This window comes from Miniopterus schreibersii (genome assembly GCF_964146895.1).
Source record: "Miniopterus schreibersii genome assembly, chromosome: 12".
NCBI classification, from domain to species: domain Eukaryota; kingdom Metazoa; phylum Chordata; class Mammalia; order Chiroptera; family Miniopteridae; genus Miniopterus; species Miniopterus schreibersii.
Genome location: NC_138112.1, coordinates 56,132,220 through 56,150,157, shown reverse-complemented (window position 1 = coordinate 56,150,157; position 17,938 = coordinate 56,132,220). Strand labels below are relative to the sequence as shown.

Below are 17,938 nucleotides of genomic sequence, written 5' to 3'. Positions count from 1 at the left end.
CTTGCAAACACTGCAGTGTCACTGGGTAGCAAGGGCAGAAGGATGCGGTAAGAAAGAGTTCCACCCTGCTGGTGTCCCGTGTTAAAAGGGCTTTGGCAATCAAAATTCATAGCCCAGCTTCACTGAGGGAGAAAACAACCACACACACAAGTGAATTCAATTATCTTGAGCAACATAAATTTGCCTGATTTTCAACAGCAGCCAGGTTTCTCTCGAAGCACAATGCACTGGGTAGAAACATAAAAAGGGACTGCGAGAACCCACAAATATTAATCTGTCCCAGCTTCTGAAGGTATACAGAAATCATGCGCTGGCCAACTCATCTTGACAAATTAATAAAATTTTGGCTGAATCTATAACACAAAGACAGCATTTACAACCTTGTTGTAGCAGGTTTTGCATTCCTAGACTGGGCTGCAATTAGATTCTGGTGATTACTGCTGTGTCTGAGAGGCTCAGGTTATAAGTAAGTTCAGATGGAAATGAAATACGTCTACTTGGAACGGTTTCATTTTTCACTGCTTGGGTCATTACCAACATCTTGATGTGTCTGGGAAAGAGGCGGCATTGTGTCAACAGAATCAGAACAACATTTTGGGGGGTTTGGCTCTTCTGTAGACAGGGTGTCTAATCAGTCTGCAGCTTCTCAACAGGTGAACTGGTTTAATAAACAATAAAATTCATTTGAATTCTCTGGCTGAAGCAAGGGGTGATCACCCAGAAAGAACGAGGCACGCGTGACTCCCAGCAGGAATGATCTCCATGACATGCATTCCAGTGGATGTGAAATTCCATTCACCGTTTCGTTCCTGCACAGATGGACAGAGCTCGGGAGTTCAGAGCTGGAAGAGGATTCTACCTGCCAACGCTCAGGGTTCAGAAAGGTATGTAAGGTAAAAGAGCCCAAAGACTCAGACATGGGCCTGCGTTGCCCCTCTGCTGAGAGTTATGTGACCTTGGACAAGTCCTGCAGCTTCTCCTTCCTTTCAGTTTCTTAGCAATAAAATAATAAACCTTCCCTGACTATGACCTAGCTGCTGTGATGAGCAAGCGAGGTGACAGACCTAGAAGAGCCCAGCCAATTGCAAGGCATTAAACATCAGGTATTACAGGTTATTGTATTTCCTTTACAGAATATCACAGAGGGAGCTATGTGACTGGAAAATTCGCCTTCGGAATTTCCTCAGTCCATTGCCCTCCCAGTCAGCAGAGGCGGCTAGGCCAGGCCTGTCAAGGCCGTTGAGAGTGGCTGGGGCTCCTGGTCAGGCTTCATTGGAGCCACCTGAGTTTCACAGCTAACTGGCCGAGGCTCTGCAGCTTGCCCATCATGGCTGCCTTTGAGGATAAGCCACTCAGGCTAATGGAAGAAGTAAAATCTTGAGGGTCTAAGGTGCCCTAAAGAGCCTGTGTTATGAACCAAGAGACCTAATTCTACTATCAGTTCTGCTACTTACTAACTGTGCGATCTTGAAGGAGTCACTTCCCTGTAAAAAGAGGGTATAAGATCAGATTAAGGCCCCTTTTAGGTCTATCTAGCTTCTTGTGCCTCAGTTTCCTCATCTGTAGAATAAGGGCCTTTCCTCAAGGGGTTGCTGCGGGTATTGAGTGAGTCGCTATATGTAAAGCACTTAGAAGCACTTATGGCAAAGAGTGAGCATGTGATTAGCATCAGCTATCATGTCCTGATTATAAAAATAAAGGGTGTACAACAAAGTGACTGTACTTAACGACACTGAATTGTATACTTAAAAATGGTTAAAATGGTAAATTTTGTTATGTATATTTTACCATAGTATTTTAAACATTCAAACACATAAATTAATAAAGGGTCTCCTTCAAAATGAGGGCTTGTTAGGATGTTTCTGAAGGTCCTTGCAGTGTCTCCAAAGCTGAGAGAGGACAGGCAGGCAGAGCCCCCTGCTGGCGGGCTCTCGCTCCTCTCCCCCCTCCTCCCCCCCCCCCCCCCCACTGCATACCTTTGCTCGCTGAGGCAGGTTCATCACCGTGTCCGGCTTGAAGTCGTTCTTGTTTTTCCGGCAGAGCACAGCAGTGATGATGATGATGATGACTGTGACCACAGCGATGGGAGCCAGCACAGCAGCAATGATCCACAGGTTGTTGGGTGGGTTCTTCACCACGGCTGCGGGAAGAGCCAGCAGGAATCACATGACAGGGAGCACTGGGAAGGGGAAGGCCACCGGAGATGAGTCTCCCCAGTCCTAAGTCATGAGATGGTTAAGAGGGTTTGGGATCAGAGAGAGGGCCTTGCCTTGGGCGACTCGAGGTCTCTGAGTCTCAGTTTCCTCATCCGTAAAATGGGGCTACCCCTCTAGCAATTTGGCTTCCCATACAGATTTTCATCCAGGATAGAGTAACAGGCAGTTCTAATCCATATTTTAAATTAATATACTGTCAATCTGGTTGATATATCAATATCTTGGTAAGTCTGGTTAGCATGAGTTGGTCCTCCTGATCCTGCTGAACTGGACTGGCAAGGCTGAGGACCAGACTCTGAAATATAAAGACCCCACTGGAAAGTGCCACATGGTGAGGACCTGCCTGGGGAGCCAGCCCACGTGTCTCTCTGATGGCAACGACCCCGACTTCAACTGGTACCTTGCTAGCCAAGATCTGCCTCTCATCAGGCACTTAGATCTGGAGTGCTATTAGTGCAAAAAAACTTCTTTTCCCCAGTTTTTGTCAATCGGTGATTAATCACATTATTAACTTCTGAAAACAGCTCATTAGATAATGTGCTTCTGTTGACATTAAACATTTAATTGCTGCTGCTTTGAGTAATTTGGTATTTATAGTTTTATGCCTTCAACATTTTTTAAAGCTTAGACCTGCTGTGAAAAACATCAATATGCCTCTTTTGGGCTATGCTATTCTGTCCTGATAAAGGAAAATGTATAGTGCATCAGAACATGATGAGCTAAATATATATCTGTTTTTTCATTAGCAATAATGAAATATTTACATATGTTCTGCTTTCACTCAGCTTTATTGTTTTGGTGGATATGTTCCTTCTTGGAGCCGTCTATAAAATCCTTTCACCTCTATTTAAATGAGGAGAGAATAGATTTATCTTATGTACATTAATAAATGTTTTAACAGTCAAAAAGACAGTAAAGTTAGGTCAACTGAAGTCATCCAAACACAGTATATTCATTGGCATAATAATCTAAAACTACAAAGTCATGTACAGAGGTGAAAAGAAACAAACAGCTATTTAATTTGCAAGAATTTCAGTAGAGGAAGGGTAGGAAAAGGTGACAGCTTGTTCTGAGCATCTACTGTGCGTTGGGCACTGTGGCAGGACCTTTGCGTGCGTGCTTTCTTTATCCCCAACTTGCAGATGAGCAAACTGAGCCCCAAGGGGGTTAGGTGTTTTTATGAAAAGCACAATTTAAGTCAGTTCTGAGTTAACATGCACACACACAACACACACATAAGTATTTGTCAGTAAGAATGAAGTCAAAGGATCCACATAACCTAAACTAAAATATATTATTCTCACATGGAACAAATGTTGAAAGGAGAAGAAATCTATTAAAAAATGTTTCCGGCTCATTTTTTGTAGCTGTCAAAGCATCACAGTTAATGACTGGTGTGAGTGGGTGGGGAGTTGGGTCGAGCCCCGGGCCCAGCAGCCGGTGAGTGCCTGGTCCACGTAGCTCTCCTGCCCAAACCATCCACTGGCTGTCATCCCACTCGGGTGTGGCCCATGAGGCGCACGTGCTGTGACCCCTCATCTGTACCTCTGACCCCACTGCTGCTTCCCTCAGTGACCTCCTCACTGGTCTCAAACCCTCCCCCTCAACCTGGAACCTTGTCCCCAGATATTCTCGGGTGGTCACTCAAAAGTTACTACCTCAGTGATCCTGTTCTTGACCACTACCCTCACCAATTTAAAATAACAGCCATTATCTCCTCGACACCCCCTAGCCCTTCTCTGCTTAATTTTTCTCCACGGTACTTATTAGCATCTGACATATTATTTATTTATTTGATCTGCCCACTCAGGAATATAAGCTCCACAAGGTCGAATTTTGTCTGTTTCATTCATTGCTGTATCTCCAGTGCCTAGAACAGCTCCAGGCACATAATAGGTGCTTTAAAAAGGAATTTGTTGAAAAAAATGAATGAGCTCGAGTTCCTTTCACCAAAGGGTCAGTCTATTGCTTTCTGTAAATGACATTTTTGAGATAAATGTCTAATGGCCATGTAAGGTAAACCAGCTCCTGCTTTGGTCTGGTCCTGAGTGGAGAGAATGTTTCTACTCTGTCACCTAGACAACCACCATGGAGGGCCTCGCACTCCAGGTCCTGCAGAGGGAGATGAAAACCTTCACAGGGAGCGCAGCAGCTTCTTCAGAATTCACTGCTGCCTCATCACCTAGAGGCGACAGGGGTCATGTGGCACCGCGCTCCCCACTGTAGGGCACTGCACGCAGGGAGTGCACACTGGCCCAGAACCGGCGATTTCGAAGACACTGGGACGCACAGAAAGTCAACACCCCCTCAGAGGGACAAGGCGTTTGTTCAACACCATGACTCTATTCAAAGCACCGACCTCAGATTCACACCACATGCTAATTTCAAAACCATTAGGAGAAAGTGGATCTACAGCATCTCCCTTCCCCCTCTTCTTCATCGGTCTTGGCTTCTGCCTCATCTGATTCTGGGCATGGAGGCATTTCCCAGGGTCTGTCCTCTAGCTACACTCTCTCCCCACACGCTTGAATTTTCTCCGGGATTTTAATTCTGTGTTTACAATATTCTCAAAATCTATAGTGTTAGCTTTGACCTCTCTCCTGAGATCCAGACTTGAATTCCAACAGCTTTCTTAACCTCAGTCCTCAATATCCCATCAGGGCCCCTTCATATCTCATCACTTTAAACTCAACGTGGCCCAGACAGAGTAAATCGCCTCTCCCTTCTGAAAATGCTTCTCCTCTCTAATCCCCTTTCTACTTTCATTAATAGCACCCCATTCTGTGAATTATATGGGTTCTTAACCTTCAAATTACCTTTCTTTCTTCACTCCGTCTCTCCTTTAGTCCTTCTACCTTATGGATAAAATGAGACATCCAGCTACCACTTAACTAAGTGCTTAATAGGCGTCCCAGGATTGTACTAAGCCCTTTCCCTGCAATCATTCTCTCATTTAGTCCTCTGAGTAGCTCTATTAGGTCTGTGTGTTTTTTAATATTACCACTTTACAGATGAGGAAAATGAAGGTCAGAGAGGGTCATTCATTTGTCTCTGAGCTCCACAGCTACAGAGTGGAAGAGCAGGGGCGTGAATCCAGGTCTGTCTTATTGCAAAGGTTCTGCTCAACTGCTCTGCTTTGGTGTCTTTCAACCATGTGTCTCCCTCAGGGCCTGGCACAGGCATTTAGCAAAGGTCGGTCATTTGCCTTCACAAGAACAGAGCCAGACAGTAGTTGGGGCTGAATATTCAAAGATAAATGAGATGTGGTAGCTGCTTTTAAAGAGCTCACGAGGGAGAGAGAAAAAAAGAACACATTTGCTCAATGTGATGAGGGCAATGGAAGCCCCTGGAACTAAGAAAGAATGGGCTCTGCTTCAGGGGCCAAGGAAGGTTTCAGAGGAACAGGACATGCGAGGGATGAATACTCCTGTGTGGCTGAAGCATTAGCCATGAAGGAGAGAAAAGCAGGAGGTATGGCTGGAAAAGTAGCCCGGAGAGCAGGCTGGGAAGGGACCTGAACATTGGCTGAGCACCTGCTGTGAAGGGCTTAGAAGACCCATTTTAAGGAGTCTGGACTTTATTCTGTGAACAATGAAAAACCATCAAATGTATTTTTTTTAATGGAGTAGATGTAAGATCAGAATCTGGGCTTTCCAAAGTGTATATAATGACTTTAATTACAGCATGGAAGGTGCATTAATGGCAAAGTGACTGAGGTTGAGTTATTTGGGAAGCTCCTGCAAAGTCCAAGAGGACATGATGATGAAATGGAGAAAAAAAGAGAGATCTGTGAGTTGTTATAGAAGGGAACTGAGAGGACCACGTGGATTTGGAGGAGACAAAGAAGTAAAGCTGAGGGACAGCAGCTTTGGAGCCAAGCTAACAGGGTCTGGCTCTCCGAGTCATAGCTATGCTTCTGGATAATCCCCTAGATGATCCCTCATTTCCAAAAGGCTTCCTGCATCTTCTAATCTGATACGATCTCTCTCCCACCTGTGCTCTCACACCTCCCGCTGCTCCCCTTCACTGCCATCAGCCAAGTCCCTGTAGCCTCAACCGCTTCACTTCCCCTGACACTCCATTCACCTCTTGCTCTAATAAAGCCAGCTCTCACTTTTCTGCTCTTTCCCAAGCACCACAGGCCTCCAAGAGAAGCGAGGAAGCCACAGAACTCATAGGTCAAAGGAGAGGATGGACTGGGACAGAAGGGGTGCAGAAGAGACAGTGAGCCAGGTAAACATCTCCAGCAAATGAATCCTCTTACGTCCAGTCTCCCTCCCCTGTCCGTCAAGGCCGGGCCCTCTCAACAATACACCTCTCTAAGCCCATCATCTCTCCCTCATGTTTCTGCACTCCAGGCAATTTGAACTCCTTGTTTTTCAAGCACACCTGGTACTTTTGCTTCCATTCTTTTTTTCATGCTGCTCCCCCTTTCTAGAATATACACCCTTCCTCTCCCTCTGGTGAAATCTTAGTGTGATACAGTTAAGAGCACACGTTTGCATTCAGACAGATCCAGGTTCATATTTTGGCGACCTAGATACTAATTCTGTGATACTGACCAAGTTAGTTAACTTTCCTGACCCTCAGTTTCCTCATCTGTAATTTGGAGCTGAATACAGTTACCCCAGTGAGAGGAGAAAGTGAGAAAATCTATGTAAAGCAGAGAGCATAGCAGCTGCCACAGGGGAGAGTACTCAAAGAGGCAGCTATTATTTTTAATATCCTTCCTCCGTTCGCTCTTCCCAGAGGCCCCTTCAGAGCAAACCTCCCTCTTGGACCCCTGCATCACACTGCCTCCCTGTAGCACTTTCTTGCAGTCCACTCCTTCGTATCTGCATCAACTCCCTCTCTGCTCCTTAAAGGCAGGGACCAGGTCTTGCCCTCGTCTCGTACCAAGGCGGTTCAAGTAGGGCTCTATAAATGCTCACTGAATCAAATTATCTTTAATTCCCCAGCAGACAAATAAGTCTCAGCTATGGCGATTTTTCTAGTTATTCACTAGATTATATTGAGGAGGAAGAGTGGGTAGAATTCGGGCATAGCAATATCATTACTATCTTTCTAATATTCAAAACATATCCTTTACCCAAAACCTACTGCTTGGAACACAGCTGATTTAAAAACCTTCTGGGACAGAAGTATGTTTGTCTCCGGGTCCATTACCAGGAGCTTAGGGGGTCGCTTTGATCTGCAGGAAACATTTAACAGCGTTACAAATAATGAATGGAAAGAGTATCCCCTTACGGTCAGCTTGCAGGAGGACAACGTGATGCAAGGTCAGCGCCATCCTCTGGGAGTCAATGGTGCTCAGGATCTTGGCAGCCGCGGTGCCCAGCAAAGGCTTCCCGTTGTACAGGGTGTAGTAAGTCAGCTCCGCTGGGTCCTTGGGCCCCGGCACCCGCTGCATCTTCACCATCTTTCGGAAGAAAAGAGGCCATGTTTATAGGGCATCTCGCACACACCCTGCGGTCCCTCAGGCGACCAGCGGGCTCTCTCCTGACTGCTGCAGCCTTCGGGGGCCGGGTGGGCCCACAGTGCGCATTTCAGACATGGCCCTTCATGTACCTCCCTGTCACCCAGGCTGCGAGGAGCCCTGCCATTGCTGAAGGGGGAGGGGGGAGGAAATATGAACATCTGGAAGCACAGTGTGAGGTTGGAGAAGAGAGCGCTGAAACGGAGATGTCTTCCAGCCTCCAGAGAGCTCTGGCCTCATTTGGAAATAGGCCTCCACATTAATTCAGGGCGTGTCAGGTTATTCTCAAACAAGATTTCTGATTTCAAATTCCTGCAATTGCCGGGGGGTGGGGGGAAATGAACTTATATGTCTGCAATTCAAAAGACCTCTGACAGAAGCAGTAACTGGAGACTCCAAGTTCTTTTTCTAAAATAACCTTTATAGCTCTTTCTCTCACTGTACAAGTTATACGTATTTACTGCAGAATATGTGAAAATATAGAAAAGCATCAAGAAATGAAACAAAATAAAAATCTATACTCCGTCCACCACAAGCTAATGACTATTATCATTTTGGAGTATTTGCTTCTATTTTTTGCTTTTTCCCCAAACAAACCTTTTATTTATTATTTTACAAAGTTACTTATAGTACTCTCTATATAGTATAACATCTTGCTATTTTTACTTGTATCCTTAAATGACCTTAAATATAATGAAAGTATAAATGTTAATTCCTACATTCTAATTGCACCTCATAAACTTATTTAGCAAATCCTTTATTGTTAAACACTTAAATTGTTACTCATTTCCCAGTATTGTGATTAACAACTGGAAATCATTACAAATACATAAAATACCTACATAATGTTCTACTGTATCCATGCCTCATACTTGACTAACCCTTCATTATTGAACACTTAGGTTGTTATCAGCTTTTCACTATTATAATTAACAACTGGTAGGCATTATAGCACAGTAGTGTTTTTCTGAAGTGTATATTACAGATTACAAGTTTTATAGGCTATTGAAAGATATTACAAAAATGTTTATAGCAGCATTGTTAATAGCAAAAAAACCCTGACAATTCAAAACTTACCAACAGTAGAATGGATAGATGAGTTATGGTATAGTCACACAATGAAATATTATAGAGCAGTGTAAATGAACTCTGGCTATTTGTATCAATACGGCTGAATACAAAAGTCTGACACTGAGCAAAAAAAAAATAATCACAAAATATAAAATTCAAAAACAGGCAAAACCAAATGATGGTAAAATATATACAGAAAATACAGGCATGATTTAACACAAAATTCAGAAGCACACTCAACTCTGACAGAATGAAAGGAAGCGTGTATAATAAGACACGAGAAGCTTCTCGGGTAAGCTAAGAATAATGTTCCTACCCTTTGGGCTGTGGGTTCTTTTTATCAGTGTTCTTTAAACTACATATTTTTACATCTCTTGGTATGTATGCTATATATAACAATTAAAAATAGATATTACTACAATCCAATAAAAATGGGTTTTAAAAAGAACCTGACCAGACAATTCACCAAGGAAGATATCTAAATAGCCAATGAACATATAAAAAATGCTCGAAGGGAAAATTCAGTTTAAGCCATGAAACACCACGATCACCCACCAGAATGGCTAAAATGAGAGGGCGGCCAACACCAAGTGCTGACGGGAATGTGGAGTGACTGCAGCTCTCCCTGGCCGTGGGAGTGTAAAATGCTGCACTTTGGGAAAAGATTGGGCAGTTTCTTACAGAATGAACATACACCAACCCTGTGAACAGCAATTCAACTCTTATATACCCAAGAGAAATGAGAGCACGTGGCCATAGAAAGACTTGTAGCAGAATGTTCACAGCAGCTTTGCTTATAATAGCTAAAACCTGGAAAAAGCCCCGGTATCCATCAACAGAAGACTGCATAAACCGTAGTATATTCCTACAAGGGAATATTATTCATCAATAAAAATAAATAAACTGCTAAATAACATGACAACATGGGTGAATCTCAAAAACACTACACTGAGTCAAACAAGCTTTACGTAAAAGAGACTATACTGTAGGGTCCCATTTATATCAAGTTCTAGAACAATCCAAACTGATCTATGGTGTGGAAATGATGTATGCTACTAAATATAAAACAGGAACACAGTCCGCACTGTTAACTGTAGAACCTAGAAGGTGAATATATGGGTGTTTAGCATGGCATTTTTCCAACGTTTCTGTGAGTGTGAACATGTTCACAACAAAATGGAGAAATATAGATATTCCTAAAAACAAGGGTCTTGTTGGCATTTAAATTTAGAAAGCATATATAATATGTTGAAAGGAGACTTCTTTACTACAGGTCTTTTTAGAGTCTGGCTTGCCAATATGCCTTGGGACCTGTCAAGAAGGGGCTACAGATGCAGCCTTACCCACTGATCTGTCCAGAGAGCGCCTCTGCCTCAGGGCTCCTCACGGGACCATTTTTGGACACCGTCTGAGAAGCACTGCTCTCACCCTTCCTCTTTGTGTTTACCTCTATCTTCGAAATGAATATCTAGGAGTAAGATTGTGACCATCTAACAGGTTATTGTCTAAATTGCTCACTTGCCCCCCAGGGAGGTCAGACCCATTTCCTGTTAGAAAGTGCCCATTTCCCTGTGTCCGCATCAACAGTGGATAGTAGCATTTTACTAACCTTTGGAAGGTAAAAATATAATCGTGTGGTAGTTAAGACTTGCATTACTTTTATGACAAATGGAGTTAAACATTTAAAAATGTGTATTGGTCATATGTATTTCTTCTTTGGACTCACTTTTTTTTCAAATATACCTACTAGAGAAATATCTCTAAATTCTAGACCTCTAAATCTCCACATTCATGAAGGTGGCTCATCTTTTGAAATGATCAGATCCCACAAGAAAGGCCTCTGTGTGGAAAGGTGATGTCAGCTCTGTGGAGTGAATTTCAATTGGGAAACTTGGGCACGCCATTCCTGTCCCTCGTGGGAGAGGAGGTGGGGAGAGTGTTAGTACAACCAGGCAGAAGGTGAACGAGCTTTCGAATAGCTAATGACTTCACTCAATTTCAGTTTCTTAGCAAATCCTTCTCACCGAGATTTCTCCAAGGGTAATGTTAGAAGGTGATCTGCAGCCTCTGCGAATTAGGGATTTGCAGAAATAAATCTCTACTTGCTTCGCTCACTTTCCTAGCAACTGTAGGGGCCAAGCACGCTGGGTACGCAGCGGACAAAAGGAAAGAACATCCCACGGGCACCTTTCAACACACAGAACATTGTTAAGGTTGTTAGCCTTACTAATAACACCAAGACTGCGGGTGTTATTAGTGAATGGCAAATCCCAGGTCACTGTCGTCCCAGCTACTTCATTTCTGTTGTTTGGAAAAGTGTGAATTACAGGGCTCACAGGGAACCCACAGAGGGGAAATCACTAACCTGACACACAAATTAACCCAGAAATTAACCGTCACTTTACCTCAGGGCGAGGCTGTCACAGGCCACAAAGACGTTTAGAACCAACGCCACATTTAACAGGACAAGGGACCAGAGTCACCCGCTGTGAAAGTGAGGCCTGGAGTCTCCCTCGGGGACACAGCTGACTCAAGCAGGAAAGCGTGTTCCAGAAGAGGGGTTCTTTGTACTTACAAGACTGCCTGGAACATGACTTGCAGATTGGGGTAAAGTCTGTAATTTCCTTTAAAACATTTCCTCTTAGTGCTACCAATCAGGAGTTCACACCCCAGAAGCACTGGGCTAGATTTCAATTGGGAAGTCCGCTCTGGAGGCAGCTACCAGGATGTCCTTCCCTAATGTGTCAACTTGCTCTGCAGAGCTTTGTTAATTAGCGTAACAGTCGTTAGAAATGGGCTCTCGTTTGGTGAAACTGAGGCTATTCAAGACTTGTGGATTAACTAGAATATGATAGAGACAGTCTCACTCTTGCTTGAACCAGATAAAGAATCTAGAGGCTTAGAGTCACTGCTTTGGGGATGGTTACTGTCTTCTGTTAGGTTCCCTAAGAGCAGGTTCAGAAGAGTTGAGTGTTTATAGTTAATTTGAGAGATGCAAGAAACTGACAGGGATAGGAAGGAGTTAACAAAGGGTCGGTTATTAAGCCAGTTACCACAGTGAGTAATTAAAGCTTAATTCTGTGGGAAAGCTCTGGAAGTGATCGAAAACATACATTCAGAATTCCCCTAGCTAAGACACAGAGCTGGGCTGGTTAATTCCCAGGCACTTCTGGCTGCCATGGTGTGGGCAAGGTGGGTTCTGGCATCTCAAGAGCAATCCTTCCATAAAGAGTCAGAGGCGGCTGTTGGCATTGATAGAAATGGCAAGGGGATCTGGGCCGAGCACCAACAGTGCTTGCTATATGGCTCCCTCGTCTAAATCCCTGTGTGGTCATGTGCCCATTATAAACTTGGAAGGCTCTATTTGTCAAAACTGACTAAAGGTTAACAGAACCCTGCACCTGGAATTCTGGCTGGTGCATCTGCCATTCACAGTGGTGGTGGTGAGAGGGCCTGAAAGACTGAGAGCTGGGACTTCACTGGGCCCACAGAACAGGTTGGTGAGTAGCCTGTGTCTGCTTACTTACAACTTTTTATTGAATAAACATCTGCATGTGTGCAGAATTTGTTCCAAGACCTGCTTTCCTTATCATCTAGTAGTAAGGCTGTCAGGGGAGGAGCAAACTCTCACCCTCCTTCACGATTTTGATGTTATGACCCCCGGACCCCGAACCCTAAGCGCAGCGTTGATTAAATGGCATGGTCAGTCTGTGCTGCAGCTGCTCCTCTGCACACAGCATGTTCCCCCCCAGTTATAAGAAGGCCCCAGTGGCTTTGCGCACACCTACCTGCACGGTGTAGCTTCCCAGGGTGGTGGCCCGTTTAAACCGCCGGCCTTGTTGCTGGGACATCATGAACAGCTGGGCCAGGCGCTGCTCCATGACCCGGGCGAAGCTCTGGTTGTGCAGACCCACCAGCGAATTGTCCACGCCCTGCAGCACTGCACATGCAGAAGGCAGAGGGGCTGCTCAGAGGACAGGCTCCCTGTGACTCAGAACTACAGCCACCACCACCCCGCCCCAGCCAGGAGGCGCCATGGGCTCTACCTCACGTGAGGGCTTGGCCACCCTTACCTCGCTTTGCCCTCACAACAGCCCCAGGAGGTAGGATCCACTATCCACACGTTATAGATGCTGGAAAGGTTAAGTGACTTGTCAAGGTCACAGCTAGTAACCAGAAAAGTGAAGGTCCAAACCCAAAGCCTGGGCTCTCTCCTCCATAAGCTGTGACACGTCTAATGCTCTGTATTAAATCCAACCCTTACTGAAGATTCTGTGTTGTTGGAGTCCATGTGGGGATGCAGCCTGGATACAGGTGTGGCTAACTGTATTTTCTGCTGGCTCCCACTCAGAAGTTCCGGCTCTAGGCTACCCTTATTTTATTTTTCCTTCTCAACAGTTTTGCTGTGGAATCTAAGCTCCATCCTGCAACTCGGCCCCTTACACCTTGGCAACAACCCTCTTTGGTGTCCTCATCTCTCCCTCCTCTGTGGTCCTCTTGAGAGCCACCCCGAAGCTGCCCAGGGCCTCTTGGGGACTCTTCCCTCTGAGAGCAGGGCATCATGAGAGAGTGAGTTCTTCCCGGTTGTGAGAACTATGGTTGAAATGAGACAAGGTGTATAAAGGAACTTAGCACAGTGCCCAGCACATGGAAGGTACACGAAACTCCTCTTTGCATCCCCCCTCCACCCCTGAGCTTCATCTGCTCCAGGGTATCTGTAATCAACAGGTAGGGCATCATGACGGAATTCCAGGCAGTGGCTAGTGCATGGAGGGGGGTTTTAATGAACACCAGGGCTAGGACTGCAGCGGTCACTTACTTTTGACTACCTTTTGCTGCCAACCCCCAAAATCCAGTCCTTCCTCCAAGTCCTTAGGAAGCACACTTCATCCCAGACACACAAACACTGCCTCCAAACACAGTCATCCCTGAACCTAAAAACTATTCTCATCTTAAAGAAAGCAAAACTTACATGGGCTGGGGAGTTTGTTCTACCACAGTCCAGCTAAGGACCATTAATACCAGCCATCTACTGGGATATGGAAATAGCTTGGGTATAAAGAACATGTTGTTATGATCGCATTCTACTTGGGGCCAGAACAAGCAACGGACAACAAGATATAGAGAATGATTTTAAACTGATCAAAAGAGAAGTAAAACCCACAGCTGAGCCTCAGGAATTAGTCTTTTGAGGCCATAAATGCCAAATAATCCCCATGGAGGGAATAAAGCGTCTCTCTTTCTAGGGCCCTTGTGAGGGACTCCCAGCTCAGCTGTCAGCAGAATGCCTACCAACAAAGATGAAATGCTCCTGCGCTGGTCCCACAGCAGCAGGTCCCACAGAGGCCCCTCGGAATCCCCCTGACTCAGCACACCTCCTGGCCCGACAGGAGAGCCCATGCTCTTGCTAATTCAGAGCTTCCCCTCTTGTAAAATTTCACAATTAACTGCTAAAGGATTACTTCTAAGTTGGCTTCTCCTGACCAATGGACAGAGTAGGGGGGGGGCAAAGGGCACAGGACACCGAGAGGCTTCATCATGGGTTAATTACTTTATGGGAATCTCAGTGATGACACAAGGGCAGACATCAAAGAAAGGGATAGCCAAAGCCCCCAGGTGATCAGAAAGTTCCAGAAGTAGACAGCAGTGACGGTGGTACAACACTGTGAATGTATTTAATGCCACTGAATTGTACACTTAAAAATGGTTAAAGTGGTAAATTTCATGTGATGTCTATTTTACCACAAGTTTAATAATTGAGAAAACAAACTAACCTCCAGGAAAGTGTAGGAGGCCGTGGGACCCTCCCACAGGGTTACATGAAATCAGCACCTGGACAGTTCCCACAAGGCTCATAGCTGTATTTGCAAAGAGAATGCATCCTTAGGAGGCAGCTGGGGAACAGACAGGGTTGAACCAGGCGCCTGAGTTTGAACCTGGTCTGCCCCTTACTGAGTGTTCTCGGGCAAGTCGCTCAGTTCCAATGGGCCCTTATCTGAAAACAGGGGGTCATACTCTACTCTTGATTGTGTCATTGTGAAGAACAGATACTTTATTGAAAAAATGCTTCCAGCACAGTGCTGTAAGGCACTTGACAGGATGCCCATAATAAGTAGCTTTGTTAATGTTCAAGTGTGTCCCCTTCTTTGCTGGATGCATCCTTATCAGAAGAAGAAACAATATAGTATAGAACTGTGTTCTAGGACTGTGGCTCCTCTCCTCCCCCCTGAGAAGTGCATCAGCCCTCCGGCTCCCTGCCCTCTCCACCAGCCCTGAAGGGAGTAGAGAGGGGTGTGCATACACATCTCTCCCAGTGGCACAGAGCAGTAGGGGAGCTCGGACCCTGGCTGCCCACCACTGACTCAGCTGAGAGGAGACTGGTAAGTCTCCAGCTGTGTTCAGAGGAGATTTGTCCAGAAGATTTGGTGACTATTACATCACTGTTGTCTTACTCTTTATTTACAATTGCACTGGGACCAAAAGTTCCAATGATCAGGCCTGATTCAGCTTCCTGTATTCAATCTGAACTGTTTTATTCATGGTTGAATCCCACACACTCAGAGCCAAAAGAGCCTGAATGTTCAGCTCATATCCTCCTGATTCTAAGGGTGAAAGTGTGACACCCACAGGGTCTGAGTGACTGGCTCAGAGACACACTCGGTTCAAATGCAGCAGAGCTGAGACCAGAAGAAATCCTGTGATCACTGGGTCTGGAGTATTTTGCCTCTGGTGGGTAAAATAAACATAGATTTCAAATCTAAGCTGGGCAAGACCCATGGACAGCAGGGTAGCTCCTGCGCTATCTGTAAATACAGAGGGTGACTACAGGAGTCACCCTCAGCCAATGACTTTCTACTCAGAGAGGGGAGAAGTGTACAGTGTGCAAAAACATTTAACGTAAGTTCAGTGGGCACATGGGTGAAAACATGTCAGTTGTTTTACATTACAAACTAAATAAAAGAAAGTTGCTCCAAGTTATCAATGGGCAGTAGACAGGGTGCCCGTAATGACTCTCTGGGAGTAAAAGGCAGAGGGATTGGTTATTCAAGGGGCTGTGGGTTTGAACAGGATGTATAAAGCTTTCTTCATGTCTCAGTTCCTGATCTCCTACCCCCTCTGTAACTAATGGTAAAAGGTTGGTGGTGGTTGCCCATGAAGTAGAGAGTAGTCATGAGCCAAGAAGGAAGGAGGGTCATCCTGAGGTTGGTTTTGATCCAACTAGCCCCAAACACAGTGATGGAGGCCATTGTTTCATCTGATCACCAACAGCCACAGCAGCAATTACAAATGAGGGTTACATAGGTAAGGGGACAGGGCGTGAAGTCCCAGGAGAATCCTGAAAACAAGACCATGTGTGGAGTTTGAGGTTATATCAGTACAGTAGAGGCAGGGCAAGACACAGGTACATGAGGGCAGACTGAAACAGGAGGTTGTCTAGGACATCTGTGTTTAAGAGTGGATGTGGTACCATTCAATGTAAACCTTAAAGTTAATAGAAGGAGGGAAACCTCTGCAAATGATAAAGCAGCATTGCTAGTGGAGAAAAAAAATAATGTTGTAAATGTTACATAACCTGCTGGCACGGAAAATGTGTTGCTGGGTTAGCACTGTTTCTCTCTTGGGCATAAACTCTGGTGAGCTGTGTTTTTTTTCTTTTTAAACACATTTCTTTAGTTTGTCTTCTTAACAGGTAAAAAAAAAAAAAAAAAAAAAAAAAAAATCTCTGCATATCCATGGCTCTGCAGGGGAGAAAGAAAAGCAATTCTCTGCAGTTTAGGAGCGGTCTTGGGCGGGTCTCATCACGCGGGGCTGTGCTCCTTTGCCGGGTGTGGGCAGCAGCCCAGCGCGCCCGCACAGCGTGAGGGAGGAAGACTTCAGATGGGCCCGCTCGCCCAGGCATTTCTTCCATGACTTACAGGATCTCCCTCCCTCCTTGTATGGGCTGAACTGTGTCCTCCCAAAATTCAGATGGTGAAGTTCTAACCCCCCGTCCCTCAGGAAACAGAGACTAAAGAGCTAATTGAGGTAAAATGAGATCATAGAAGTGGACCCTAATCCAATATGACTGTCCTTATAAGAAGAGGAAATCAGGACATAGACACGTACAGAGGGAAGGCCATGTGAAGACACAGAGGAAAGGTGGCCATTTGTAAGCCCAGGAGAGAGGCCTCTGAAGAAGCCAGGCCTGCTGACACCTTGATATTGGACTTCCAGCCTCCAGAATTGTTGAAGTCCCCACCCTACCCCAGTCTGTGGTACTTTCGATGGCAGCCCTAGCAGACCAATACCCTTCCCTTCCTGTCCCTTCCTTTTATGGCTGGCCTGGTCACTTTTCCTCCTGTAAACATCTGCCTTTTCTCTTTGCTTCCAATCCTTGCTTCTCAGATTTTCAGAACTACTGTCTGGCTTTTGAAAAACAAGAACTGCTTTGTTGTTTCATAAGGCTCCTTTGGGAAATGTCAAGGAAAAAATGCCACCCAAACACCCTTCTACTTCCATCCACCCTCACTGTCAGGACACTCCTTGGCTCCACCAGGATTAGTGTGGGTGTGGGCCTCGTGCCCAGGGAGAGAGGAAAGTGCATGTCTGGCATTCCTCTGGCTTTCACTGGCACTTTGTAGGGCAGTGCAGAAAGGCCTACGGTCTTTAAACAGACAACCATTCACATGGATGCATGCTGGACATCCACGCTGTTCCTTCTGATCGGCCCACTTTTTGCAAAGAGAAGGCCGCCAGGTGGGCCTCTCAGCCTGTGACTTTAAATCGGTCATTCATCCTCAGTGTGATTTCTTTTTCCCATTTCAGCTTCCTCCACCCAGTCCTGGTCCTGTGAAAGTAACTCCCTGATTTACAGGACAGGACCAAAAAATGATGCTAAGCCCTAGCTGGTTTGGCTCAGTGGTTAGAGCATTGGCTCGAGGACTGAAGGGTCCCGGGATTGATTCTGATCAAGGGCACGTACCTCAGTTGCAGGCTCGATCCCCAGCCCCAGTCAGGGCGTATGCGGGAGGCAATCAATTGATGTGTCTCTCTCACATCGACGTTTCTCTCTCTCTCTCTCTCTCTCTCTCTCCCGTCTACTCTCTCTGAAAAAGCAATGGAAAAATATCCTCAGGTGAGGATTTAAAAAAAAAAAGGGATGCCAATCCTATCACTCCTATCACCAAGTAACATG

At 45.4% G+C, this 17,938-nt stretch overlaps 1 protein-coding gene across 5 annotated transcripts in view; it reads right to left on the bottom strand.

Annotated features, from left to right (window-relative positions):
- The window catches only part of KIAA1549L (KIAA1549 like), a 205,950-nt gene that overhangs the window by 60,535 nt on the left and 127,477 nt on the right, over window positions 1-17,938 (bottom strand). For all 5 annotated transcript variants that reach the window (XM_081154353.1, XM_081154354.1, XM_081154355.1 and 2 more), the window contains exons 9-11: window positions 12,552-12,703; window positions 7,464-7,635; window positions 1,977-2,140 (exon numbers count right to left, since the gene is read on the bottom strand). In XM_081154353.1, the coding sequence (XP_081010479.1) occupies window positions 1,977-2,140; window positions 7,464-7,635; window positions 12,552-12,703 (488 nt within the window). The remainder of the gene's footprint in view (window positions 1-1,976; window positions 2,141-7,463; window positions 7,636-12,551; window positions 12,704-17,938) is intronic.